Genomic DNA, 27,808 nt, shown 5'->3' with positions numbered 1-27,808 from the left:
AAGCGCTCATTAAAAAACACAAGTGTGACACGGGATCACACCTAATCTATAATGCATGCATGTTGCTGTGTTCACAGAGAATCCTGTCACTTAAATGTATTACGATGGAACTGATATTACGCTACACATTTAACACACGAGGCAGCAAGAAACATTTGTATTTTATGAATGAATGATCAAAGTATAAGTAGAAAAAATATAACAGGCAATAGCTGCATCACAATGCATCTGTTATGAAATGATGCAGTGCTAACAGATTGTCTAATTTGAAATGAGCCATTTGAAAGTGCAGTGGGTGCACTTTTACTATTGATTAAATCCCATGTGCAGACTTAACTCTGATTCTATCGTTGTAAAATAATATGAAACTATGTATTTGCTTCATATATATTTTGCTTCACAGTTATCTGAATGATAGACCAAACAGTCTCATCTTTACCCTCTTTGCAGTCTTGGGGCTACCAGTAGCCTAACTATTGCTACCTCTTGCAACTTCATTGCCATTGTAGCACCTTGCACTCCCATTGCTCGTGTTTCTTCATTGTATTTACTGCCTTCTGACTCTATTTGATATTTATATTCCGATGCTCTTGTGTGTTTTCTGTTTTTTTATGCCATGTTTAATATATTTATGCTTTTTTTTGGTCCTTGTCTTATATTTTATGTCGTGTGTGGAGCCTACCGGCCTAAGAATTTCTAATTGACGACGTTTGAGGCAAATTTGAAGAAATTCTGTCAAGGCGTTCCTGAGATATCGCATTAAAGAGCTTAGAAATGAGGTTCATGAGGTCACAGTGACCTTGAACATTGACATTTAACCACTAAAATCTAATCAGTTCATCCTTGAGTCCAAGTGGAGGTTTGAGGCAAATTTGATGAAATTCCGTCAAGGCGTTCTTGAGATATCGTGTTAACGAGCATGAAACGAGCAGTCGTGAGGTCACAGTGAGCTTGAACTTTGACCTTTGACCACCAAAATCGAATCAGTTCATTCCTGAGTCCAAGTGGATGTTTGAGGCAAATTCAAGTCAAGTCAAGTTTATTTGTATAGCACATTTCATACACAGAGGCAATTCAAAGTGCTTCACATAAAATGGTTGACAGGAAAATAAAAGAATAAAAGAAGAGAATAAAATTGACATTTAAAAGCATCCCAACAAAACTTTAAAAAATAGTATAAAAAGTGCATTAACTCATTGAGTGCCAGCCACTTTTGGAGAACGGACGCTCCCAGTGCCAGAGTTTCAGAGCGTTTTCAGTGATTTCTCGAGGCCCACAGAATATTGTGTGATATTACTATGTAAACACCGAACACGCACAAAGAACGATGAGACTCTCTTCTATCATCTGCAAAAAAGAAGTTTATTGATACCATTTTCCGTTCTTTAGTTATGAGCCGGAGAAGATAGGTTGTTTTGAGCAAAAAGACACGTTTCAAATTAGAAGCTGAGTTATTCCGCCTTTTGTGAAATGAAGCATTTCAAGCACATTCACTGAGTCTGAAGCTAATATTTTCTGATGTAGTGACGTGGTGTAGTTGTGTGGTGCCCTGTGTGCCCCACCCCCCTCTCCCCCCCTCAGCTGCAAACTCCTCCCCACACTAACACACAGCCTAACACGCACCCAGTCTATTTTCGGAACGCTCCGTTTTTGTGCGCCGGCTCCCAGCGCGACACGGAAATGCCACACCGGACTGCAGGGAAAGGTTTGGCCCTTCGGCGTCGGGTGCTGCCTTTCTGGCGGCTAATCGTGTGGAGAAACTATGCAGACAGACAGACAGAGGCAGAGAGGCTCAGTTGTGGGCGCGGATTGACTCCTGTTCGCAGCCAACGTCAGCTGCAGACAGAGCAATCTATATGGCTCTGGCTGCAGCATGAGCGGTTTCTCTTTGATCACGGGGCTTTTTCCTGCTGTTTTCCAGACCTTTCTCTAATCTGGAGAGCACTGTCACCACCTAATGAGTCCGTAAAATAGGTTATACACCTTCAATAGCTACAATATTTGTACAGGAGATGCAGGAGGCTTTGATCCACGTCCCACCGTCAAAAAACGCATTTGACGTTGATCGACGTCCTTGGCACTCTACGTCACTATTTACTTTGACGTCGATCGACGTCCTTGGCACTCAATGAGTTAAGCAACAGGCGCAGCAGTTGCAAAAAGAGCTAAAAACTTATAGAGGACTCATTGGGTTTGCATAATAGAATAAATCAATTTATCTATATTTAGTCCCCCAACATACTATATAAGAAACATGACTACACACACATAAAACTCAGGTCTGGGTACGGTGTCCTCTTTTAAGCTCCCCTTACGCGTGCGTCCCTCCTGACGCATCACCTCACCCTCTTGTGAGTATATCCGTATTACGGAACCATCCCCCAGACCTGCAGCTTTTAGCAGTAATTGCAATCATCTATGTTTTAAAACCAATTGTATAATAGTGATTGAGAAACAGCTGTCAGCAGTTAAAAGCGACGGTAAACATAAAAGTCTTTAGTCTATTTTTAAAAGTAAGTAAGGTTGGGGCAGATCTGAGGTCTTCAGGCAATTTGTTCCAGCTAGCAGAAGCATAGTGCGTAAATGCGGCCTTCCCATGATTTGATTTGATCCTAGGGACAGTTAATAAGCTGGACCCTGCTGACCTAAGAGTTCTAGACGGTTCGTAGCGTGGGAGCAATTCAGCTATGTATTTTGGGCCTAGGCCATTAAGTGATTTATAGACTAATAACAGTATTTTAAAATCTATTCTATGACACACTGGCAACCAGTGTAAGGACTTAAGAACTGAAGTGATATGATCAGCTTCCTTAGAACTCTAGCAGCAGCATTCTGAATGAGCTGAAGTTGCCTAAGTTCTTTTTTGGAGAGACCAGAGAAAAGGCTATTGCAGTAGTCTAATGAAGGCGTGAATTAGTTTTTCTAGATCCTGTCTGGACTGGATTTTCTGATTGACTTAATGTGGGAGTTAAAGTTGAGATCGGAATCAATAATAACGCCAAGATTAAATAAATTCCATCAAGGCGTTCCTGAGATATTGGGTTAACGAGCTTGAAAATGGCGTTCGAGAGGTCACAGTGACCTTGACCTTTGATCACTAAAATCTAATCAGTTCATCCGGGCGTGCAAGTCGACGTTTGAGGCAAATGTGATGAAATTCCGTCAAGGCGTTCCTCAGATATCGGACGGATGGATGTACGGACGGACATACGTACGTACGTCCGTCCACTGACCACTGACCATGCATTAAGACCAGAGGGAACACTGACCGACCTCACCAACAGGTCCGGACCATAGCTTTAGCACCCCTAGTGGTAGAGACCAGTGGTCCGTGGTACAGTGACAGACCACACCAACTGGTCCGGACCATTCACTTTAGGACCCCCTAGTGGTACAGACCAATGGTCTGTACAGACCACTGAAATGGCTACAACCCCCTCTCGAAACGAGAAGGCTTCTTGTGTGATCGGTTAAGCATCAGCTCAGCTTGAGCCTGCCTCGCTTCAGTTCTGCTTATGTTAAGTGTCAGGTGTGAACAAGGCTTATGAAGATATTCAAAAAGGTTCATGACTGTTATGTAACGGTCATAGGTTAATTAGTTAAATAATTTCACAGTAGCAGCATTTTATACCCTATATCTATTTCTCTAGAAGAAATGGAATAACATTTTCTCTCCAAAACACCAAAGATATTAAACTTAAAAAGCATTTTTTTTATGAAAACACCAAATGCATTGAAATCATTGTAAACTTTAGGCTGCATAGTAATGTTTTATCCTTGTAAATGTGGAAACCATGAAATTAGATGGTAATTCAGTTCTCTCTCTTTACCTCCACAGAGGGAGCGAATGGTATTGAGTGAAAACAGGTCACCTCCATCACCAGAGGCTCCTCCTGTGGTGTTTGTGGACAGATATCTGGAGAAGCACATCACTCCGGTCACATTCGAGCCTAACGTTAAAAGGAACCCGCTCTACATGGACATCAGGACGCTGGACACGGGAGACACAGAGAAGTCCAAGCCCTCTTGGACCATCCAGGAGTACGACAGACAGACACTTCATGGCAACCTTGCACACTATTTCAAGGTCATTTGGGTCATTTGACTTCAGACAGTGAAGAATGGGAAAGGGGAAAAAAAAGCATACAGAATTTGGTCATGCTAGTAGCATGTGGCTCTATGCATTGCAACCTATTCAAGATTCAAGATTTATTTTAACACATTCACTGCCAACAGTTTTTCCAATACAGTAGGTAGCTTCTGCCAAGGGTTTTTTTGAGGATTCTGGCTCATCTTTCAAGAGCAGAGGATTATTTTCTGCTAGGACTTTGTGAACACAAAATATCTCAAAAGAACTAATAGAATGTGTGCTTTCTCTGTCTAAAAGAGTTAGTTTTTATCATGTTCTGTTATGTAGGCATTAGCAGTTGAATACAGCATGGTTCCAGCGTCTGAGAAGGAAAGCTGAGATAAATGCCTTTTTGTGAAATTCGATAGAACAGGCAGAACAGTCACTTTAACCATTTATTTTTGGCATCAGTGAGACATCAGACATCTAAACAATAGTTCTGAACAGTAATTTCCTCCAATATAACAGCACCCCCACCCCCCTCTCCTTCAAACTCCTCCCTCCGTGGGTGTGTCTCTGGTGGCTCTGCAGCATGTATCACAGGCGAGTCTCTGCTGCCTGTCTGTGCTGCCTGGCGGCCACTCGTCGGGTGAGTCTGGATCGGGCTCGTTCGTTTCTGGGGTTTCGGTTGTGAGCTTTGATGAAGCTGCATGCGATTCTGGGCTTTCTGCTACGTGTTTCAAAGTGTGTTGCACCCAGAGTCTATTTTTGGAATCCCCCACCGTTGTGCGCCAGCTCCCAGCGCGAAAGCGTTTTCGCCATGCTTTCGCTCACGCTTTTTCCTGCTGTTTTTGCTCGGCTTTCTCTAGTCTGGAGAGCACTGTCTTCACTTAGTGGTTCGGTGGAATGGGTTGTACACGTTCGGTGGCTCCCATATTTTTATAGGAGATGTAGGGGGCTTTGATCAACGTCCCACCGTCAAATTTTTTTTTTTTTTTTTTTTACGAGTTAACACATTCACTGCCAGACGTTTTTTTTTTTACTGTAGGTAGCTTCTGCCAAGCCGTTTTTTGAGGATTCTGGCTCATTTTACAAGAGCCGAGGATAATTTTCTGCTTGGACTTTGTGAACACAAAGTTCACAAAAGTACTAATAGAATGTGTGCTTTCTCTGTCTAAAAGAGTTAGTTTGTAGAGTTAGTAGTTATGTAGATATTAGCCGTTGAGTACAGCATGGTTTCAGCGTCTGAGACAGGAAGCTGAGATAATCGCAGTTTTGTGAAATTCAATCAAACAGGCAGAACAGTCACTTTAACCATTTATTTTTGGCATCAGTGAGAGATCAGACATCTGAACAATATAGTTCTGAACACCCTCTCCTTCAAACTCCTCCCTCCGTGGGCGTGTCTGGTGGCGTTTGTCACAAGCCAGTTTCTCCTGCCTGTCTGAGCAGTGAGCAGCCTCCCTCTCTGGCGGCCCCTCGTCGGCGAGTGTGGCGAGTGTGGACTGTGGATGGGGCTCAATCGTTTCTTGGATTTTCGGTTGAGAGCTTTGATGAAGCTTTGTGCGATTCTAGGCTTTATGCTGCCCACCCAGTCTATTTTTGGAACCCCCCACCGTTGTGCGCCCGTGTGCAGCAGCGTGAAAGCATTTTCGCCTACAGTATGAGAATGAGGCTCGTTCGTTTCTGGGTTTTCGGAATGCGTGCGATTCTGGCCTTTCTGCGGGTGTTTCAAAGTGTGTTTCACCCATAATCTATTATGCAAATTTGCAATCTCCCACGCCAGCACCGCTCTCCGCTCTCGGTGTGCTGCTGCTGGCGCGGCCGCTCTCGGGCGAGTCTGGTGACTGATGACTGTAAAATCGCCAAGCCATTTCCTTGAGAATGGCTTCCTCCCGCGGCTGTTTTTGGTTGGCTTTCTCTCTGTCGGGAGAGCACTGTCGCCACTTAGTTGGTCGGTAAAATAGATTATACACATTCAATACTTCCAATATTTTTATAGGAGACGTGGGGGGCATTGATCCACGTAGCACCGTCAAAAAAATATATTTTTTTTTTTTGACGTCTCAACTCGTCATTGGCAGTGAACGGTTGGATTGTGTTTGACGAGTCAACTCGTCATTGGCAGTGAACGTGTTAACATGTCGACGGCAGTCAACTGTTGTTGTTTTTTTGACGAGTTAACTCGTCCACGGCAGTGAACGTGTTAATAGCCATAGTGAGTAATTAGATTACAAACGAGGAATTTGACATAGTGCAAGTATGCAGCACAGCGATCAGCAGCAGAAGATGGAACAAAACAGAAAACAATCTCAAATTATAAAGTGCAAAGTAAAAGTCCTTTAAAGTGATGTATAATGTGTGTGTGTGTGTGTGTGTGTGTGTGGGGGGGGGGGGGGTAGGTGGGGTAGGTTAATGTGCATGGGATAATGTCCGGGGGGGGGGGGGGGGTTTGGGGGACTTTCGAGTCTTATTGAAGAGGCAGATGGCAGTTGAGAAGAAGCTGTGACGAGAGGTTCTGGTACTGCCAGACAGACATCAGTCTTCTTCCATGGCCTTAAAAAGTTTATGACCTGGGTGGGAGGGATTGGCCATGATTTTCCAAGATCGCTTTAGCATCCTGGCAGTGTGTAGGTCCTGAATGTTATTACCCCAATCACTGCTAATTGGACTCACTGGTCACTGGTTCCTTCTCACCTTATCAATGCCTTCCGCCTGCCAGTTAATGCAGGAGATAGATTAGCTGTTGATGACAGAGCCACTATACCTCCAACAACACAGAACAACTCCACCTCCAATCACAACCTCTCAAACTGATTTGAAAACTGTGATGCTTAAAGTCCCTGGAAACCAACATTAAATGTGTTTTGAGTTCGTCACACCCCAGGAAAATGTATTATTAACCAACCAGTCAAATTTGAACTGAATTGAATGTCGCCAAGTATGTAAAATTAGGAGCTGCAATCTCTATGTTCTCAATGCGATTCAACTGTGCCTTTCTCTGCTAGGAGTGTGTGGGCGGGTCGTGTGTGTGTGTGTGTGTGTGTGTGTGTGTGTGTGTGTGTGTGTGTGTGTGTGTGTGTGTGTGTTCCGAGACCCATATAAATGTCGTAAAATCATCGAAAATAAATAGCCCACCAACAGATACAAAAACATGAGCCTATTATGTGTTTAATGTACATACAAAGAACTGCCACGATCAGACTTTTGAAACATGCATTTAAAGAAACGCGATGTGTGTGTCTGCACAGGGCCGATTTTACACTTCATGGGCCCCTGGGCTATTCATCTCTGCAGGGCCCCCCCTCAAGCGGAAGGGGGGGCTTCTGAGCGGGCTGCGGGGGCACGAAGGTTTTGTAAGAACGGACAACCGCAAGCTACTTTATGATTGGATATCCCCATGTGACGGCAGATGGTAGTCAGTTTGGAGTCATAAGCACCGCCCACACTTCATACCCTGCCTCAGCAAACAGTGAAAGCAGGGAAATGGTGATATTTAGGATTTGAGTTGAAACTAATGTTTTGAGGCTTACAATAAGTCACATAAGACCTTTAAGGCTTTGGTGCAGTTTGCTTGCCAGGGTCTTTAAAGCAACACACCAACATTTTGGGAGATCCTCCTATTTGCCAGTAAGACGAGAAGATATATGCCCCTCTCTTCTCTGTGCGTGCAGTAGAAAAGTAGTGACCCGCTCCTTCTGCTAGTTGTGTTAGTGACCAGATGTCCCCGATTTTCAGGGACAGTCCCCGTTTTTGGTGACCTGTCCCCGGCTGGAGCTGTCCCCAAAAATGTCCCAGATTTTCTACACCTCGTCCGCGGCCGACATTACTGTCTTTCAGATGCTCCAGAGGGAGTGAAGATTCAGATTCAGATTCATTTATTTAAAGAATGGGACATTGCACATTAATGAACAGTACAGCCGTACAGTAAATATGCCAGGTTATAGCCCAAGGGCTAGTTTCCACCTGTAGATGCTGATAAGATGCTTATATCACATCATGAAACTTTACAACCACAAACTAGAGACCTGGCGCATTCAGGGGATGTATAGCTTTCTATATTGACAATAAGGGAGTTTGTGAGCAAATTCCAGAACAGAAGTGCTCACCACCCAATCACCAAATACACATTCCCACAGCGCCAAAACGCTCTTATGTACTCTTTTGTACTGTTGTGAAATAATAATGCAAAATTAGGAGACATTGTAATTTTCCAAGCAAATAGGATAGCCGGTGTGGGTGTAAGATCTGCTCGCCTACCAGATCGGCTGAGGCATGCATTGTGATTGGCTGTATGTCGGGCACGTGGGATTAACGTGGGCAAAATGTCCAACAGCTTTAGATTAGCTAACTAGCTAAGCTACTGATGTTATCAGACATTTGGGAACATGAATACATTCAAAATGTGAATGATACAAACATGCAATGATCACGATTCAAATTTACAAGACCATTTCTCATAAACATGAGACTTACTTTTTGAAAATAAATGTTGTGAGAGTTTAACTTCATCTGTAGTCGTAGACCCCCGAGCCGAGCAGGTCCGGTACTCGCACCGGAACTCACAGTACGGTTTTGTCAGGAAAGTAGTTCCGGCTATGTATTAATAAGCACCACAATACCTATTCATACTGGTTGGAGTTTCATAGTTCCTATGTTCTTGTTCTTTACAGGAGGAAGAGAAGACTGCAAAAGATTTAGATTTTTGGCTGGAGGATCTCTACACGCCTGGATTTGACTCATTGTTAAAGAAGAAAGAAGCAGAGCATAGAAGGAAAAAACTCTGTAAAATACTTGCTTCAGTGATTTTGTGTATTTGTGTAATCATTGTTATCGTTACAGTGCCGGTTGTGGTTACAAAAAAGGCAAATTGATTGATGGAAGTATAATTGCCATGCCATGTATTTAGGATATCACCTTTTGTATTTGATCTTATGCATTGCACTATTTCTATTTTACTTTGTATAGACTGAGAAAACTACGAAACTGTGACTATGTATCAGTCACAATGAACAATGTATTGGCAATAGGCTCTTTTCACAAACATGGCTGCCTACATGCACAGGTTATACTGTGGCTTGGTTCTCACTATGCCAACACTGTCGTTAGAAAGTGAACATTCAGGCATCTGGTAGTGCAGCGGTAGATTCCCTGCTTACCTCAGGCGTCTGGTAGTGCAGCGGTAGATTCCCTGCTTACCGACACGAGGGTCATAGGTTCAAGCTCCCCCCCGGCTTGGTTGGGCATCCGTACAGGCACAATTGACCATGTCTGTGGGTGGGAACCCGTATTAAGGGTACTAGAAATCGAGTGCGCTGCTCGTGCTCAATTTCTGGGTTGGAGACTCTGGAGATGATGCGCCATGGGTGCAGTTATGGAAATGTTTGTATGACTACAGGATTTCAGCAGCTCCTTATACACGATGTTGTCTGTTATTCCCTCCTCATCACCTTCAATAAATACTTTCATGCTGCTGGCTCGCTTTCCCCTTGAGAAGGCTGTGTAGAGCTGGCCATGAGCAAACACTGGCTGAGGTAGGTAGATACCAACTCAGTCATTCTCTTGCCCTTGACCTTTGTTGATGGTAAGTGAGAGAAAGCAAATCTGATTGGGAACTGCCATCTGATGAAGGTGAAGGGAAGCGCATCACTTCTGTCATGGTGAGGAATTCTTGGCAGGAAGATCTACCGTGTTTGTCCCTACAGAAATCTTTCATTCAACCACCTTGTCGATCATCTGCACCACTACCATCCGGGTGCCGGTCAGGACCTGCTTGGATGTTCCTAAGCAGCATGATTGGAGCTCCTACTTTCAGTTAGATGGTATGGTCACATGGTCACATGGTCAGGCACTCCAGACAGCGTCAGTGAGTCAAGGACTTAAAGGGATATGCCAACTTTTTGTGAGTTTCGTCCCTTTGCCATATCGCCCACACATAACCAAGATACACAATACCTTTACCGTCACTCTCCATACAGTATACAGTGAGCTACACTCGTCCAGTTAGTTAGTAAGATAGTATTGGCACTATTGGGGGAATACTACATCCATTCAGCTGTTAGAAATGTGTGTTTTTGGTGACTTTGAACGTCTGTACCATTTCCCCCAGTACTAAGTAACTGGACGAGTGTAGCTCACTGTATACCGTATGGAGAGTGACGTGAAGGTATTGTGTATCTTAGTCTATATAGTGCCTTTCAGAAGGTTGTCTTTGTCACTACATACATTTTCTAGGTTAGGGAAGGTCTCAGAAACCAGGGTCTTAAGGTCCTTCACCAAGTACCCTGAAGGAGACCTGACCTGAACTTCACTTTCCCCGTGTTGAATTTTGCCTTCCCCCAAATCAATGAGATAGCTAGAGAACTCCTTTTCAGCCTCATCTGTCCTCGTTGACATTCAGTTTGTGCTCCTGCAGGAGAGGATAGGGTTGATATTTGGATGCAAGCTTGGATTTTAGCCCTGCCTCCTCTCCTGGCAACTGGTAGGGTCTGCCTAGGCATAGGGTCTCCACCAAGCAGGCAGCTCTGCTCAGGCTCTTCAGTGTAGAACCAAATCTGATTGTTGCTGATTGTTACTGCTAAATGACGACAGCTCATTCATTTATTGAGAATATTGCCTATTTTGTTTGTAGATTTTACCATTTTGTAGCCTTTTACACCTCACGGTGTATTTCTTTGGTTTTTGAGTTCACACCTGCAGCATCTATTTGTAAAAAATGAAAATGAAAGTAAAAAATAATCAATTTTATGTACAGTATCATACATCTAGCAAGTACTCCTGCTTCAGTTGACACTCAGGGAAAACAGGCCATCCTGTTTGGATGCAGGGTGAAGTTAGGTAAGGCACCAGTGATGCAGGGTGAAGTTAGATAAGGCACCAGTGATGCAGGGTGAAGTTAGGTAAGGCACCAGTGATGCAGGGTGAAGTTAGGTAAGGCACCAGTGATGCAGGGTGAAGTTAGGTAAGGCACCAGTGATGCAGGGTGAAGTTAGGTAAGGCACCAGTGATGCAGGGTGAAGTTAGGTAAGGCACCAGTGATGCAGGGTGAAGTTAGGTAAGGCACCAGTGATGCAGGGTGAAGTTAGGTAAGGCACCAGTGATGCAGGTGAAGATGAGACACACATTTTTAGCCAAGGACACCGTCAATTATCTGGGATGTAAACATCTTTCAGGGGAGGCCATGGCTACAAAAGCCCTCATTAAAATCGGCCATAAAATGATATTTTTGGCTAGAAAATCGGAGCTGTTGGATCGAGCAACACTCAAGACTTTGGCTGGAGCATTAGTTCAATGCCATTTTGACTACGCTGCCACCTCCTGGTACAATAGTACACCGCAGCGAATTAAAAACAAACTACAGACTGCCCAAAACAAATTAATTAGGGTGGTGTTAAAGATACCCTCACGCACTCACTTAGTGCAGCTTTCTTTCAGCAACTCAATTGGCTGCCAGTTGAGAAAAGAGTCATTCAAATCAAATTGGGTCTGACTCATAAGATTGTGAATAATAAGGTTCCCAAATACCTAATTACTTTAATTGTTTCAGAGATATTTTGATTTTGTTCTTTTTAGATTTAAGACCTTAATGGACAAAAACACATTTTTATACTCGGCAGCAATCAAGTGGAATAAGCTCCCTGTGTCTCTGACGCTTATCGAAGAGGAGGGATGTTTTAGACGTGCCACAAAGAAGTGGCTAGCAAATGGTCTGTCAGAGTAGGGCTCTGGCGCAACCTGTATTGTGTCGCGTTATGATATGTTTTGTTTTGTTTTTGTTAGTTTTTTTTTTTTGCATATGATGTAAATTAATTATTGTATTGGAATGCTGTGAAGTGAATTCATTATTTTTGTATTGAAATGCTGTAGGCTATATATGTCATTTGTACGTGTAAAATTGTTAATAGTGTAGAGGATCACAATGGAAATAAGCCTTTGGCTTTATTGTGTGCTTAATCCTCGGCAGATGTGTTAATGTATGTAAACTGTCTTCATTTGAAGCTTTTTTATGTGGATTTTACATTGTGTCAAATAAACTACTACTACTACTACTACTACTACTATTACTATTACTATTACACAAATCTGAATTAATAAAGCCAAAGAAAAATGCTAGGCAAATAACATGTATACAGTGGTCTCCAACCATGTACAGAAGGGCCTATGTACATGGTACATGGTACTGTACATATACTGAGTAGGCTACCAAAGAGCCATCTGTAAACAACATTTCAGTTTCAGTGCATCTGGGTAGTGTAGAGGTAAAAGCACTCAGCTACCACCGCGGAGACCTGGGTTCAATTCCCGGCAGCGGTACTTCCGGCTTGGTCAGCCGCTCCTACAGACGCAATTGGCCGTGTCTGCGGGTGGGAAGCCGGTGGGGTGAGTCCTGGTCGCTGCAGTAATGCCTCATCTGGTCTGTCGGGGTGCCTGTTCGGGAGGGAGGGGAACTGGAGGGAATAGTGTGATCCTCATCCTCCTGTGCACATGCTAACTCCTCTCTGTCAGGTGAAAAGAAGCACTGGCGACTGCACATGTATCGCCCGCAAAACATTTCTATCATCTAATTTACTCTAAACGGGTGTTATATAAAAACTCACCCCCCTACAGTTGTCATGAAAGATTGACAACTTGTTGACATTTGTTGTTCCGAGGTCCAGACTAATTCACAAAGGAGACAGAGCTTTTGCAGTCAGGGCTCCCAGCCTCTGGAACGACTTGCCTGAGGAGATCAGGGCCGCAAACTCTGTCTCGTCTTTTAAATCACTGTTAAAAACCCACCTGTTTAAAACCGCTTTTTGGTGATTTTAGGGCATTTGAAGTCATTTTATTTTCTGTTCTTAATGTGATTCATTTTTGTCTTTTAATGGTCATTTATGTGGTTTTTATCCTGCTTTATTCATTGTGCATTTAACATTTTCTTGCCTGTTTTTATTGTAAAGCACTTTGTAACTGTGTTTTGAAAAGTGCTATATAAATAAAGTGTATTATTATTATCATTATTATTACCATTATTATTATTATTATTATTATTATTATTATTATTATTATTATTATTATTGTTATTATTATTATTATTATTATGAAAGGTGAAACTAGCTACTCTATATAAGCCAAAGCCGTGAACCAGGCTGTAAACATGTTTAATCCTGTTACAAAGTCAGGCATTTTAACATGGGCGTGAACGGGGAGCGACTCCCCTTTGGGGTCAGCCTCAAGTGGTCATTCAAGGAACTACAGCTTTCAGTATCATTTCCGCGGCTGCCTCTGTCACAGCCCCTGCTAGCCCACTGGTGCCAACATGTGCACTCCCCCTCCCCCCAAACCCTCCCCACAGCTCACACACACACACACACATACCTTGCCATCTGTTGACACATGCAGCTCTTCAAAAATAGCCCTCTACCCCGAAGCATGGCTGAGTGGCCAACAGATAGCAGATAGGCTGTTAGTGTGTCACGGTGAGCGTGCGTGTACCATGTGTTTGGATCCTGTCTGCTACTGACTATCTCCGCTGAAGAAAACACTGCAAGAGGAAAGTACACTTTTTGACAGCTGTCCTACACTTAACTCTACGCCGCCCGATCTCCTTGGAGCTCACCACAGCTCGACAGGCCCTGCAGGAAATTAGCTGAAACGCAGGCATTTTTGAGAAATGGAGCCCTTGTCTGATCAATTTATGGAGTTCCACCCCATCCACGGCACCAACGTGAGGCTGGACCACTCAGGAACCCAGGCCACCAGGGTGGAGAGCTTCGCCAATGGGCTGTGTTTCAGCAAGCAGCCACTGAACCCCGGGGAGATCTTCCTGGTGGAGATCGAGGATAAGGAGCTGGGCTGGTGCGGCCACCTGCGGGTGGGCCTGACCGCCTGGGTACGAAATTAACTTTTTTTAAGAGGCTTTTTTTGCCCTTGTGAAATATGTTTCAGGGGCCAGGCCAATTTTATTAAATGTTGGGAAATACCTTATTTCTTGCCTGACAGACCAATATTCAATGACTCTTATCCAAGCATATTCTATTTCTGAAAGTTCATAGACAATCACAGTTAAAACTCCTCATTTCCTATCATCTCAACAACACTGTTGATTGTCTGGCATGTTATGTAATGTACTTGGCAAAAACTTTTCAAATGCAAAAGACAAAAAAACATGAATATATCAACAGTAGACTCTTTGACGGCTTTTTTAGACCCTGGGCAGAGCGGGAGAGGGTCACCGACTGTTTCTATATACGGTAATTGTTTCTCATCGTGACTCAGCGGGTGGTTAGCGTATTAAAAATGCTACATGTTCTTAAGTTAACGTTAGCTAGTGAACTAGCTGGCCAGCTAGCTTACACTGCCTGTCACTGAGGTAATAACGTACGGAACGAGTATGAGACGGGGGTTGTGCAGGTAGTCTACAGATGCCTAGCTGCATTTTTGAGTCAAGCTTTGCAAATACAGAATAACGTAAAAATACGAAAAGCATTCAACTCTTTATTTTACGGGGCATTTAAAAGCCACAGTCATCCAAATTCCAAGGGCAATTTTAGATTTTTTTAGAGGCATTTTGCCCCAATCCCCCGCTAATTTCCTACCCTGCTGACCATCCAGGACCCTGGGAACCTAGACGTGGTCCCTGAGTATTCCCTCCCAAACCTGATGGACCTGGGAGACAGCTGGGTCTTTGCCATCACTCGCAACCACAACAAGGTGGCAGACGAGAGGGGTGACGACGCCGGAGAGGAGGGGGGACAGAGGCTCGGCCGGGGGGAGGACCAAGAGGGAGACCACACCAACAGCCAGAGGTGGAAAGTAATAATAATAATAATAATAACAACGCATTTACAGTATATAGTGCTTTTCTATAACTCAAAGTCACTTAATACTATACACTGAGTGAGACAACAAAGACAAACAGTGGACTGGACAAACAGACACAGAAGGATGGGTGGGGTGGGGCTAAGAGAAGGCAACGGAGAAGAGATGGGTCTTGAGGTGGGTGTAAAAGACTGTGAGGGGGTCAGAGAGTATCTGATGTCTTGGGGGAGGGAGTTCCAGAGCCTGGGAACTGCCCTACTCCTTGAGGATTTGTACTATGCTTGTACTATAACTCGGGTAATTTAAATGAGAGTCTACTTGAGTACTTCAGTGTAAATGTACACTGAGTAAATGAGTACATTCAGATTTTTGTTTTGCACACCGCACTATGAAAACAGCACTGTAGCATTTGCACTGTAGCACAGAGCCTCGTATACAGTCTGTTACAATAACATAGCGTGCCCAGAGCACCTCGTTCCGCACTTGGTGCAGACCGGTGCAGACTTGCTTTGGTCTAGTCAGTCACAGCTAGTATAGCTAGCGACTAAGTACTTGCGCATGCGCATTGCTGCAGGAACTCAATTCATTATTTTATAGTATTGTGCTAAACTATTAACCATAGTTGTGTCCTGGAAGCTTTTTGCTGGCACCACATAGCCTATATAGTCCCATATTTATGATATTTCATGTGACATAAAATGCGTTGAAATGTAGTTTTCGTGTAGACCAGATTTCAACTCTCAGTTACACGATAAAATGGACAAATGCCAATTCACACACTATCATATTGTCTCTATTCCAAGCTACAACAAATGTTTTAACAATATGATGAACCAAATTGTGTTTTTGTGACACGTTGACGTTGTAACCGCATTTTAGCCGGTTGAAAAGAGGGTGAAATTAGGTCTTAGACGTTCAAACCCAATATCACCCAGATTTCAACTAAAAATCAACGTTGAAAAAACGTTTTGTGCTCGCTGGGTGACATCAAAGTAAAACCAGAAATCCCAATATCGCAGGTGGTTGCTCCATGGTTTGTGTGTTGCGGATTCACTTGTATTGTTCAGTCAGCCCTCAGCCAGGCAAGAAGCCTGCTCAAGAGGAGAGATTTCCCTTCTCTATTCTGTCCAATAGACGAGTGACTGTTTTGACCACGTGACATTGTTTAGAAAGTTTGGTGCGCTTGTGACAAGTTGCTGTGTGAAAGAGAACCAGACCAAATGAAAATCGCAACAATGTTGCAACTTCACCCCCCCGAATCGCACCGAGTCCACCACCACCTTATGTGAAAGCGACCTAAATTACGCTCAAGACTGGCCAATTGAATTAGACAGGTAGAAGATCCACAAAATTGTATTGCTCCCCATCGTCACATTAGTTCAGAAATCTCAAATTACAAAATGGATGTATCTGATTCTGATATTGCTTCTACTAGGGTCTGTCATTGTGTATATATATATATATATGTATATATATATAGATGTATATTGCTTCTACTAGTAGCTCTATACATCTGCATGTAATAGGCCACGCCCATCACGGGGGAAAGGCTCCGTTCATTTCCACACACCAGCGTCATTTTCCTTGAATTAAACATAGCTAAAAGCTGTTGTGTGGTGGGGCTGCGCAGAAAACAAATGTAAAACATCACCAGTTAAAGTTTTTTTGTACTCCTGAGCAAAACAAGGAAGCCATTGAGAATTGGCGAGAAGAAAAATGTGGATCTAGCTTTCAAGAAGTAAGTTGGAGTGTTCATCTTCCGTATATACGATCTTTTGGTGCAACATGCAACCATGCACGTGACATAGGAGAACGCCAGGATTGGACAGGAGTTTGTGTTTTCCCCCGTCTTGGGCGTGGTTTCTGAATGATGACGCGTTACGCAGTGTCTCTATAGGTTGTGGCAAAGGAGATAATTGTTAAACTGACCAATTGGGCTCTTTGGGCCCTGGGCACATCTGAATGAGCTGTTCAGTATGAAGTAACTTAAATATAGTTTTACTTGAGTACTTTTAAATCTGCGACTTTTTTTTTTTACTCTTACTTGAGTCATTTCCTGGACTAGTAATTTTACTTACATACTCAAGTTCATTTTCACTAAAGTAACAATACTTGCACTTAAATGGTTTCTCAGTACTCTCGCCACCTCTGCCAACAGCAAACCCAAGACTTTCTTCACGGACTCTCACCTGTACATCGACAACATGCGGATCCCCAGAGACAAGCTGGTGGGGCGCAGCCGCCCCGGGCGCTTCAGCCACATTTTGGATGACTTGTATAAGACCAACGCCCTCCCCCCGACGGCCCGACGCAGCCGGATAGGAGTGCTGTACGTGCCTAAGGGCCAAGGCTTGGCTGACATGCACATCATCATCAACGGGGAGGACATGGGAGCTTCTGCCAAGGGGATCCCCACCATCCAGCCTCTGTACGCCGTTGTGGACGTCTTCGCTGCAACCAAGTGTGTCCGCATTGTCCAGGTGGAGTATGGATGTGAGTACAAAGCTGTCATTGTCCAGGTGGAGTAAGAAACACGCCGCCAAATTTAAACAAACTCTGCATCATTACAAAATCGGTAGTATATCTGAAAACTGTAAACAGTTTTGCAGAAATTCATCTAGTTCGACAGTTATTGAGTTGATTTGAGTGAAGTTGTGGACCAGTGATGTCTTTTGTGTACAAATGACATCACTGGTCCACAACTTCACTCAAATCAACTCAAACTAAATGAATGTCTGCAAAACGGTTTACAGTTTTGGATATACATTTTGTAATGATGCAAAGTTGTTTGAAAATCGGTGGAGTGTTCCTTTAAAAACATAATTATGCCTCGTCGCTCGACACTTTTGAAACAATCTCTCGACAGATATGACACCTTTAGCGACAGAAAAAACGGTCTCTTGACACTTCTTTGCTTTCACGTACATGGAGGATTTTGTTATGTCGCGGACACAGTCATATTTTGTCGCGCATTGCGATTGGTTAGAGAGAGAGTTCCGTCAGTGTAGCGGTGCCTGACAGCCAGCCTGCCCGGGCCGGCCCAGCTTCCTCCCTGGGGAAAACAGACTCGGTGTGGGTGGAGTGGAGGTCTGGAGGAAGGATTATCTGAAGAGAGGAGCGAGAACAGGTAGATAGATAGGCTACAGACAGGGGCGTCATGCAAGCCAAAATTCGGAGGGGGCAACATTTGGCCGCCGGCGAAAATTCTAAAATGGTCATTTGAAGCCAGATTTAGAGGAATATCTCATTTTAAATTAACATTAGGGTTAGACTGTTGTGATGTCATTATTCAGTTTTAACCATCAATATTTGCTCCTTTTCTCATTAGGGTAAATACGGTATATTTATTTAGAGATTTTTGTCAATTATTTGTGCTGCTCTGGTTATTAGCTTAGTCACTCACTTCTACACTAGCTTACTGTAAGTTCTACACTGCTGTCACTTTTCTTGAAATCTATAATAAGAGGGGCAAGTGGGCAATCTCTGTTCTCTCTCTGTTTCAATTTTGTCCCGGACGTGATGTCACTCAACTGGAAGCGATGTCATCAGTGATGTCACGTGAGCAATCGTGCATTGTGATAGGCCTTGCGACATCATCAGTGATGTCATAAGAGTAATTGTGATGTCATCAGTGATGTGAAGTTGTGACATCATCAGTGATGTCATGAGAGCAGGAGAGGCCGCACAGTGGTCGAGCTGAAGGGCGGGCGAGGCCGCATTCCAAGACTGTTTAGGGTCTCTAGTATACAGAAATATTAAAATAGAATAGGCGGAAATAACACATGTGCTGCATGCAAAAACTGCATTTTCTTTATTTTTATTTTTATTTTTGGCATGAGATTAGCATAAAGAGGAGACTGGTGGGTACCCATAGAACCCATTCTTATTCAGATATCTTGAGGTGAAAATGGCCATGCCTGTTTTTTCCTTGCCAAAATTTTGCCTAAATCTATTTATTATTTATTTATTATTATTCACACATTACTTCCCAACCAGCTAGCATGACATGGTCGGTACCAATGGATGTCTTAGGTCTTCTAGTTTCATTATGATACTATTCTCTTAACTCTAGGTATAAAAATGAGCCTGCGAGAGCCTCTGACAGACAGTAATGTCGGCCCACGTCCACAATTTTTGCAGTCAAAGAGTAGGGGGGGCAAGATCTGGATGTAAATTTCACCCTAGTACCATGGAGACGACTGACATCTTTCGCCGAAGTACGAATTAAAAACAGCGAGCGACTCTTTCATTTCTGTCGAGAGACACTTATCAAAAACGTTGAGTGCCTTACCATAAATCAACCTTAACTCTTTCTCTCTGTATCTCTGTATCTCTCTCTCTCTCTCTCTCTCTCTCTCTCTCCAGTTTCCTCCTTACAGACGTTATGTAGGAAGGCCATACAGAAGCATATAGTCCACAGGATGGCTATTGACTGGTTGGAGCTGCCAGAGAGACTCAAACACCTCTGCAAATATGAGTAGTGATGTCTGGACCTGCAATGGACACAAACAGCATCCTTTATGAACTGTTTCCCCATTAAAACAAGACAAAAATATTTTTACAGTGGAACTCTGTTTCAGTACAAAGACAGATTAGTAAATCGATTTGACAGTAAAGCTGAAAGTGTTAACATTTTTGACAATGGGGCGTCCCGGTAGCTCACCTGGTAGAACACGTACCATCAAGGGTGTATCTCTGGTAAACAACATGAACGTGTGTGTGGTGTATCTCTGGTAAACAACATGAACGTGTGTGTGGTGTATCTCTGGTAAACAACATGAACGTGTGTGTGGTGTATCCCTGGTAAACAACATTAACGTTTGTGTGGTGTATCTCTGGTAAACAACATGAACGTGTGTGTGGTGTATCTCTGGTAAACAACATGAACGTGTGTGTGGTGTATCTCTGGTAAACAACATGAACGTGTGTGTGGTGTATCTCTGGTAAACAACATGAACGTGTGTGTGGTGTATCCCTGGTAAACAACATTAACGTGTGTGTGGTGTATCTCTGGTAAACAACATGAATGTGTGTGTGGTGTATCTCTGGTAAACAACATGAACGTGTGTGTGGTGTATCTCTGGTAAACAACATTAACGTGTGTGGTGTATCCCTGGTAAACAACATTAACGTGTGTGTGGTGTATCTCTGGTAAACAACATGAACGTGTGTGTGGTGTATCTCTGGTAAACAACATGAACGTGTGTGTGGTGTATCTCTGGTAAACAACATGAACGTGTGTGTGGTGTATCTCTGGTAAACAACATGAACGTATGTGTGGTGTATCTCTGGTAAACAACATGAACGTGTGTGTGGTGTATCCCTGGTAAACAACATGAACGTGTGTGTGGTGTATCCCTGGTAAACAACATGAACGTGTGTGTGGTGTATCTCTGGTAAACAACATGAACGTGTGTGTGGTGTATCTCTGGTAAACAACATGAACGTGTGTGTGGTGTATCTCTGGTAAACAACATGAACGTGTGTGTGGTGTATCTCTGGTAAACAACATGAACGTGTGTGTGGTGTATCTCTGGTAAACAACATGAACGTGTGTGTGGTGTATCTCTGGTAAACAACATGAACGTGTGTGTGGTGTATCTCTGGTAAACAACATGAACGAGTGTGGTGTATCTCTGGTAAACAACATGAACATGTGTGTGGTGTATCTCTGGTAATAGGCAACAGAAATGACTGCAGGGCACACAGGAATGTACTCAGTATATTTGACTCGTGTAGGCACACCTGACACTCACAAATACACCTGAGTATTCGTAGCATTTGATTTAAAGTCGAACTGAACCCGTTCGTCACGTGCATATGGGTCCGTTTCAGACAGAAAACATAGTTTGTCTAAGATGACAGGTTGAGAGGCGGGTCATAGTTAGCCTGGGTAAACCCATCCCCCACGTGACCTGCTCTCAGACCTGTTCTCAGTCACTATGTGCTAGTGACTGGGAACTGAGAGAGCAGGTCACGTGGGGGCTGGGTTTACCTAGGCTAGGTCATAGTATCATGTCGATGATTTTATTTGACAATTCTTGGCTTTGGCTTTGGCCAATCCTGGCGCGAGGTTATAGTTTTTGTTTTTTGTTCATGTTTCTAACAATTGGCCAAATTAGTAGTTAGTTTATGGGATAGGAATTCTGCCAGATGACAGGCACTAGGCGCCATTTTCTACTTAATTTGGAAGAGAAAATTATCCTGAAATGAAGATTTGATTGACAGCTGCATGTTGTGATATGATTGGTTGAAATGGGGTAGAAATTTGATAGTACTAGGTGACGTCAGCAAACTGTACATTACTGTTATCAATGAAATCTTGAAAAATGAACTTTTGATGTGAAAAAGTGTGAAAAACGAAAGAAATTAGATTGTGATTTTTTGGGCATACATTATTAAATAGGTGCACTGCATACCCAGGTATTTGAACTAAAAGAAAAGAAAAGTCATTTTTGGGTTCAGCTCGACTTTAACCAGCAAATCAATACCAGACAGTTGGGGTTTACATACACACGCGCACACGCACGCACACACACAGACACGCGCGCGCGCGCACACACGCACGCACACACACACACACACACACACACACACACACACACACACACACACACACACACACACACACACACACACAGACACACCGCATCAGGCTAATTTAGGAAGTTCAAGAAAGTTGTCAGTTCCAAAAAAGAATGACAAAATTGGCTTTCTGTGTGTCACAAGCTTGATTATTGGACAGAGTCTAGAGGTTAGAGATTGTTGGCGCCCAATGGACTCCAAGCAAATCCAGTTCCAGTTCCTATAACTCTACCCCATGCTTGACGTACTTGTCTGCACTCCTTGTCATAATGTACCATCTCTGGTCTTCATAGCACTGGCACTTACGGTAAGAACACAAGAAAAAATGGATGACTATGAGCATTGTCACGGAGCTACCCCGTGATGGAGAGTGCGAAACAAGCATCATTCCAGTCTGAGAGTTTGTCCAAGGTTCATTTTGGCTTTTTTCCTCCCCAATTGTACTTAGCCAATCCCCCCTGCTGTCCCGGTCGTTGCTCCACCCCCTGCTGTCCCGGTCGTGGCTCCACCCCCTCAGTGATGTCATCAGTGATGTCACTCGAGCAATTGTGATGTCATCAGTGATGTCACTTGAGCAACTGTGATCTCATTAGTGATGTCACTCGAGCAATTGTGATGTCATCAGTCATCACTGATGCCCTTTAAAGTGATAATGATAATTCATTATCACATTAAAGGACTTTTTACTTAGCACTTTATATATAATAATTTTAGATTGCTATTAAAAATATCTTAAATCTTGAATCATGCTGCTGCTGACTAATCCTGGTTTTAGTGCTGTGCGATACCAGTCTCATCATGTGGAAATATTGGTATAATTGCCTTTTATAGTTTTATTGTGTTTTGTGTGTTTATAATGTTGTTTGATGAGTCTGCTAATACAAGTTGATTGATTGATTCTTCTTCTGTGGTGTTTTATGGCAGTTGGCATCCTTTATGTTGTATTACCGCCTCCTTCTTGTTTTTATCCATCCACTGTTTCCCTACATTCTCCCCGTTCTTCCCTGCGATGATTGTTAAATTGGTTGATTTATTGATTGATTGATGACATCACTCACTGATGACACCACAATTGCTTAAGTGACATCACTGATGACATCATCACAACAATTGCTTGAGTGACATCACTGATGACATCAAGTGCTCAAGTGACATCACTGGTGACATCACAAATTCTATACATAAATTATATATCAGTTCATAACCGTTTTTGCTCGTGCTGGCGAATCACTAACTTCACCGCGGTCTCTGGAGAGATGGACAACGGAAATAAGAAAGGTCTGACCACAGCCACTCGGCGACTGCAGCAGGATTACCTTAGGATCAAAAGAGACCCTGCTCCTTACATCTGTGCAGAACCTCGCCCTGACAACATCTTACAATGGCACTATGTTATTAGAGGTCCTGAGAAAACGCCATATGAAGGAGGATATTACCACGGAAAACTCATATTCCCCCAGGAATACCCTTTTAAACCACCCAGTATCTACATCATAACACCAAACGGGAGATTCAAGTGTAATACTAGGTTATGTCTGTCCATTTCTGACTTCCATCCAGACACATGGAACCCCGTGTTGTCTGTATCCACGATCCTCACATGCCTGCTCAGCTTCATGGTGGAGGAAAGTCCCACCTTCGGCAGCATCGAGACCTCTGCCGACACAAAAAGACAGCTGTCCGCCCAAAGCGTGGGCTACAACCTCAAACACCAAGTGTTCTGTGAGCTGTTTCCTGACGTCGTCGATGAGATGAAGCAGAAACAGAAAGAAAGAAAGAAGCTGCAGAAGAAGGAGAAGCACCGCAGAAGAAGAAGCGCCCGCAACACTAGCCCTGCGCCTGCCCCTGGCCTGCAGCACGCCAATCGCAACCATGGACTGCTAGATGGGGTTCCAGTCCACCTGCTTATGATTCTATGCTTTGCAGCATTTGCCTACGCAGTCAAGTATGTGCTGAGGAGCATAGTCCAGGAGTGAGAGAAGCTTCTATTGAGCAAAGTGACATCACAGTCCTGGAAGGGGCTGTTTTCCAAACTTGAAAGGCATGCTGTTGGCAAACATGCCCTCCTACACAGCTCTGTTCTTGAAAATTATGATTTCAATTCTGTAGGAAAACAATTGTTATTGTTATTGTGATATGAACCAACCAACAATAAAGGAACAACAGAATATTTTTCCTGCACTCAATGTTTTTATTTTGAAAAATGGAGGGTGTGATAAAATGCTTACTAAGGGTTGGGCCCGTATCAAATTTTGCATACCTTTAAACCGTCCACCAATTTTATCGCGGTACACGGTATTACCGTCTGATAAGGGTGATTTCAATATATACGGTATAGACGGTATTATTGTATTACCGCCCGACCCTAACGCCCGAAACGCACAGGGAGCGAAACTTGACGGGCATCATTTGACGGCGCGCATCAATTTCTGTCCCAATAGCGCACTGCAAGCATCAGATCTGAAATGTAGGCTATACAACACCACCACCAGCGTCCCAGTGCGTTTGGAGCTTGAACGCCCGCACACGTGCATGTGCGCTTACACACACACACGCACACAGACACACACACACACACACACCCTACTGGCATGCTAATAGCTTCTCAGTGTGTGTGGTACAGTCCCGCTCTTGCCTTGTTCAGTGTGAAAGGACACTTTAACACAGGGAACAGGTGCAGCAGACATTATCGGGAGCATTTGGCAGATTGAGCGGCACACTGGCTCTGTGGCCCCGGACTCGCCATTCTCACAGACATACTGTCTGAGGTGGAGGTGCCAAACGTCTGGCCCGCCCCAGTGTTACAGGGTGGCACTGAGGAGAGAGAGAGAGAGCGAGAGAGAGGAGAGAGAAAATGGAGGAGGGAGGGAGGGAGGGAGGGAGGGAGAGAGAGGGGTGAGGCTGGGGTACAGAGACAACACACAGCGAAGAGTGAGATCAGAGAAAGAGGTTGGCTGGGAAAGAGGGAGTGGAAGAGAGAGAGAGAGAGAGAGAGAGAGAGAGAAATGAGGTTGGATGATTGAGTGAGAGTGGAATGCAGAGAGAGAGAGAGAGAGACAGCCAGAGGGATCGAGGGGAGGAGGAGGAGGGGGGGGGTGGCAGAAGGAGAAAAGTGGTTGCATCTCCTTCGTACAAGGTCTCCGACGTCTTCGAACACGCGCATTAAAATCACCCTCTGGAGACGCGCCAGGTTCCTCTTTGATCCTGGCTCTGTTACTACCAAACCTGGCCTTGACCCGGCTACCCTGCTGTCTGCTGCTCCCACATACAGTATATATGCCCCAGGATAACAACGCGCGCGCACACGCACGCACGCATGCACGCACATGCACACGCACACGCACGCGCACACACACACACACACACACACACACACACAGAACTTGTGTGAATTCTTGTCATGTCAGAATTGCCCGACAAACGGACCATCTGGACAGAGATGTCGCGTGTGGCCAAACAGCTGCTGATGAATGAGTGATCTCCGCTGTTACTGTATTATGCAAAACAGTTCACAATTCTGGGCTTTGGCTTTGGCCAATCCTGGTGCGTTCCGCCTCCAAATCAAGTGGGATTCAGTGTGTTGCGGCGCTCCCCTCGGGAAGAGCCTTTTGACGGGAGGAGTGGAGCTCAACCAGCCGCAGGCAGCCAGCTGCCTTCGTGTTGCCGAGTGGAGAGTGCAGCACGTCGGCCTGGAATCTCCGAGGTGCGACCCCTGACAACCAAGCTCTCGGATGCGCGCGCCATTATCGCTGCTGTAAATACGATATCCCTGGAATGCGCGTTTTAACGAGCCAGTTACATTTCTTTGCATTCTTAGAGATTATAGTTTTTGTTTTTTGTTCATGTTTCTAACAATTGGCCAAGTTAGTAGTTAGTTTATGGGATAGGAATTTTGCCAGATGACAGGCACTAGGCGCCATTTTCTACTTAATTTGGAAGAGAAAATTATCCTGAAATGAAGATTTGATTGACAGCTGCATGTTGTGATATGATTGGTTGAAATGGGGTAGAAATTTGATAGTACTAGGTGACGTCAGCAAACTGTAAATTACTGTTATCAATGAAATCTTGAAAAATGAACTTTTGATGTGAAAAAGTGTGAAAAACTAAAGAAATTAGATTGTGATTTTTTTGGCATACATTATTAAATAGGTGCACTGCATACCCAGGTATTTGAACTAAAAGAAAAGAAAAGTCATTTTTGGGTTCAGCTCGACTTTAAAAGACTTTTTACTTAGCACTTTATATATAATAATTTTAGATTGCTATTAAAAATATCTTAAATCTTGAATCATGCTGCTGCTGACTAATCCTGGTTTTAGTGCTGTGCGATACCAGTCTCATCATGTGGAAATATTGGTATAATTGCCTTTTATAGTTTTATTGTGTTTTGTGTGTTTATAATGTTGTTTGATGAGTCTGCTAATACAAGTTGATTGATTGATTGATTGATTGATTCTTCTTCTGTGGTGTTTTATGGCAGTTGGCATCCTTTATGTTGTATTACCGCCTCCTTCTTGTTTTTATCCATCCACTGTTTCCCTACATTCTCCCCGTTCTTCCCTGCGATGATTGTTAAATTGGTTGATTTATTGATTGATTGATGACATCACTCACTGATGACACCACAATTGCTTAAGTGACATCACTGATGACATCATCACAACAATTGCTTGAGTGACATCACTGATGACATCACTCACTGATGACACCACAATTGCTTAAGTGACATCACTGATGACATCATCACAACAATTGCTTGAGTGACATCACTGATGACATCAAGTGCTCAAGTGACATCACTGGTGACATCACAAATTCTATACATAAAATATATCAGTTCATAACCGTTTTTGCTCGTGCTGGCGAATCACTAACTTCACCGCGGTCTCTGGAGAGATGGACAACGGAAATAAGAGATGTCTGACCACAGCCACTCGGCGACTGCAGCAGGATTACCTTAGGATCAAAAGAGACCCTGCTCCTTACATCTGTGCAGAACCTCTCCCTGACAACATCTTACAATGGCACTATGTTGTTAGAGGTCCTGAGAAAACGCCATATGAAGGAGGATATTACCACGGAAAACTCATATTCCCCAAGGAATACCCTTTTAGACCACCCAGTATCTACTTCATAACACCAAACGGGAGATTCAAGTGTAATACTAGGTTACGTCTGTCCATTTCTGACTTCCATCCAGACACATCCAGACTATTGTCTGTATCCACGATCCTCACATGCCTGCTCAGCTTCATGGTGGAGGAAAGTCCCACCTTCGGCAGCATCGTGACCTCTGCCGACACAAAAAGACAGCTGTCCGCCCAAAGCGTGGGCTACAACCTCAAACACCAAGTGTTCTGTGAGCTGTTTCCTGACGTCGTCGATGAGATGAAGCAGAAACAGAAAGAAAGAAAGAAGCTGCAGAAGAAGGAGAAGCACCGCAGAAGAAGAAGCGCCCGCAACACTAACCCTGCGCCTGCCCCTGCCCCTGGCCTGCAGCACGCCAATCGCAACCATGGACTGCTAGATGGGGTTCCAGTCCACCTGCTTATGATTCTATGCTTTGCAGCATTTGCCTACGCAGTCAAGTATGTGCTGAGGAGCATAGTCCAGGAGTGAGAGAAGCTTCTATTGAGCAAAGTGACATCACAGTCCTGGAAGGGGCTGTTTTCCAAACTTGAAAGGCATGCTGTTGGCAAACATGCCCTCCTACACAGCTCTGTTCTTGAAAATTATGATTTCAATTCTGTAGGAAAACAATTGTTATTGTTATTGTGATATGAACCAACCAACAATAAAGGAACAACAGAATATTTTTCCTGCACTCAATGTTTTTATTTTGAAAAATGGAGGGTGTGATAAAATGGTTACTAAGGGTTGGGCCCGTATCAAATTTCGCATACCTTTAAACCGTCCACCAATTTTATCGCGGTACACGGTGGTATCGGGTGGCTACATTATGATCCTCAGCTAACATTACTGACATTATTATTGTATTACCGCCCGACCCTAACGCCCGAAACGCACAGGGAGCGAAACTTGACGGGCATCATTTGACGGCGCGCATCAATTTCTGTCCCAATAGCGCACTGCAAGCATCAGATCTGAAATGTAGGCTATACAACACCACCACCAGCGTCCCAGTGCGTTTGGAGCTTGAACGCCCGCACACGTGCATGTGCGCTTACACACACACACACGCACACAGACACGTGCGCGCGCTTACACACACACACACACACACACACACACACACACACACACACACACACACACACACACACACACACACACACACACCTTGGTGACCCAACCCTTCCACTGCTGCACCTGTATAACCTTTCATCATCA

The 27,808-nt window shown here is 43.9% G+C and overlaps 2 protein-coding genes and 2 pseudogenes across 4 annotated transcripts in view; all 4 read left to right on the top strand.

The window, feature by feature from the left end:
- The window catches only part of minar2 (membrane integral NOTCH2 associated receptor 2), a gene marked incomplete at both ends in the record, with an annotated part of 11,891 nt that extends 2,948 nt beyond the window's left edge, over positions 1-8,943 (top strand). Inside the window, 2 exons of the mRNA XM_083642196.1 lie at positions 3,839-4,087; positions 8,743-8,943. Coding sequence (XP_083498322.1) covers positions 3,839-4,087; positions 8,743-8,943 — 450 coding nt within the window. The remainder of the gene's footprint in view (positions 1-3,838; positions 4,088-8,742) is intronic.
- Positions 8,944-13,721: 4,778 nt separating this feature from the next.
- neurl2 (neuralized E3 ubiquitin protein ligase 2) lies at positions 13,722-19,350 on the top strand (the record flags this gene model as incomplete). Its single annotated transcript, XM_083641437.1, has 4 exons — positions 13,722-13,940; positions 14,663-14,856; positions 17,028-17,362; positions 19,235-19,350. The coding sequence occupies 4 exons, from the start codon at positions 13,722-13,724 to the stop codon at positions 19,348-19,350; spliced, it is 864 nt and encodes a 287-aa protein (XP_083497563.1).
- A 3,360-nt stretch (positions 19,351-22,710) lies between these two features.
- Positions 22,711-23,430, top strand: LOC310781835 (ubiquitin-conjugating enzyme E2 J2 pseudogene; annotated as a pseudogene). The gene has a single exon. The product of its transcript is annotated as a ubiquitin-conjugating enzyme E2 J2 pseudogene (transcript).
- Positions 23,431-26,353: 2,923 nt separating this feature from the next.
- On the top strand, positions 26,354-27,076 carry LOC310780859 (ubiquitin-conjugating enzyme E2 J2 pseudogene; annotated as a pseudogene). Its single transcript has one exon. The product of its transcript is annotated as a ubiquitin-conjugating enzyme E2 J2 pseudogene (transcript).
- Positions 27,077-27,808: the final 732 nt, after the last annotated feature.

This window comes from Poromitra crassiceps (assembly GCF_964638095.1).
Source record: "Poromitra crassiceps genome assembly, chromosome: 8".
In the NCBI taxonomy this organism is placed as follows: Eukaryota; Metazoa; Chordata; class Actinopteri; order Beryciformes; family Melamphaidae; genus Poromitra; species Poromitra crassiceps.
The sequence above is the reverse complement of the archived record's forward strand: the minus strand, read 5'-3'. Positions and strand labels throughout refer to the sequence as shown.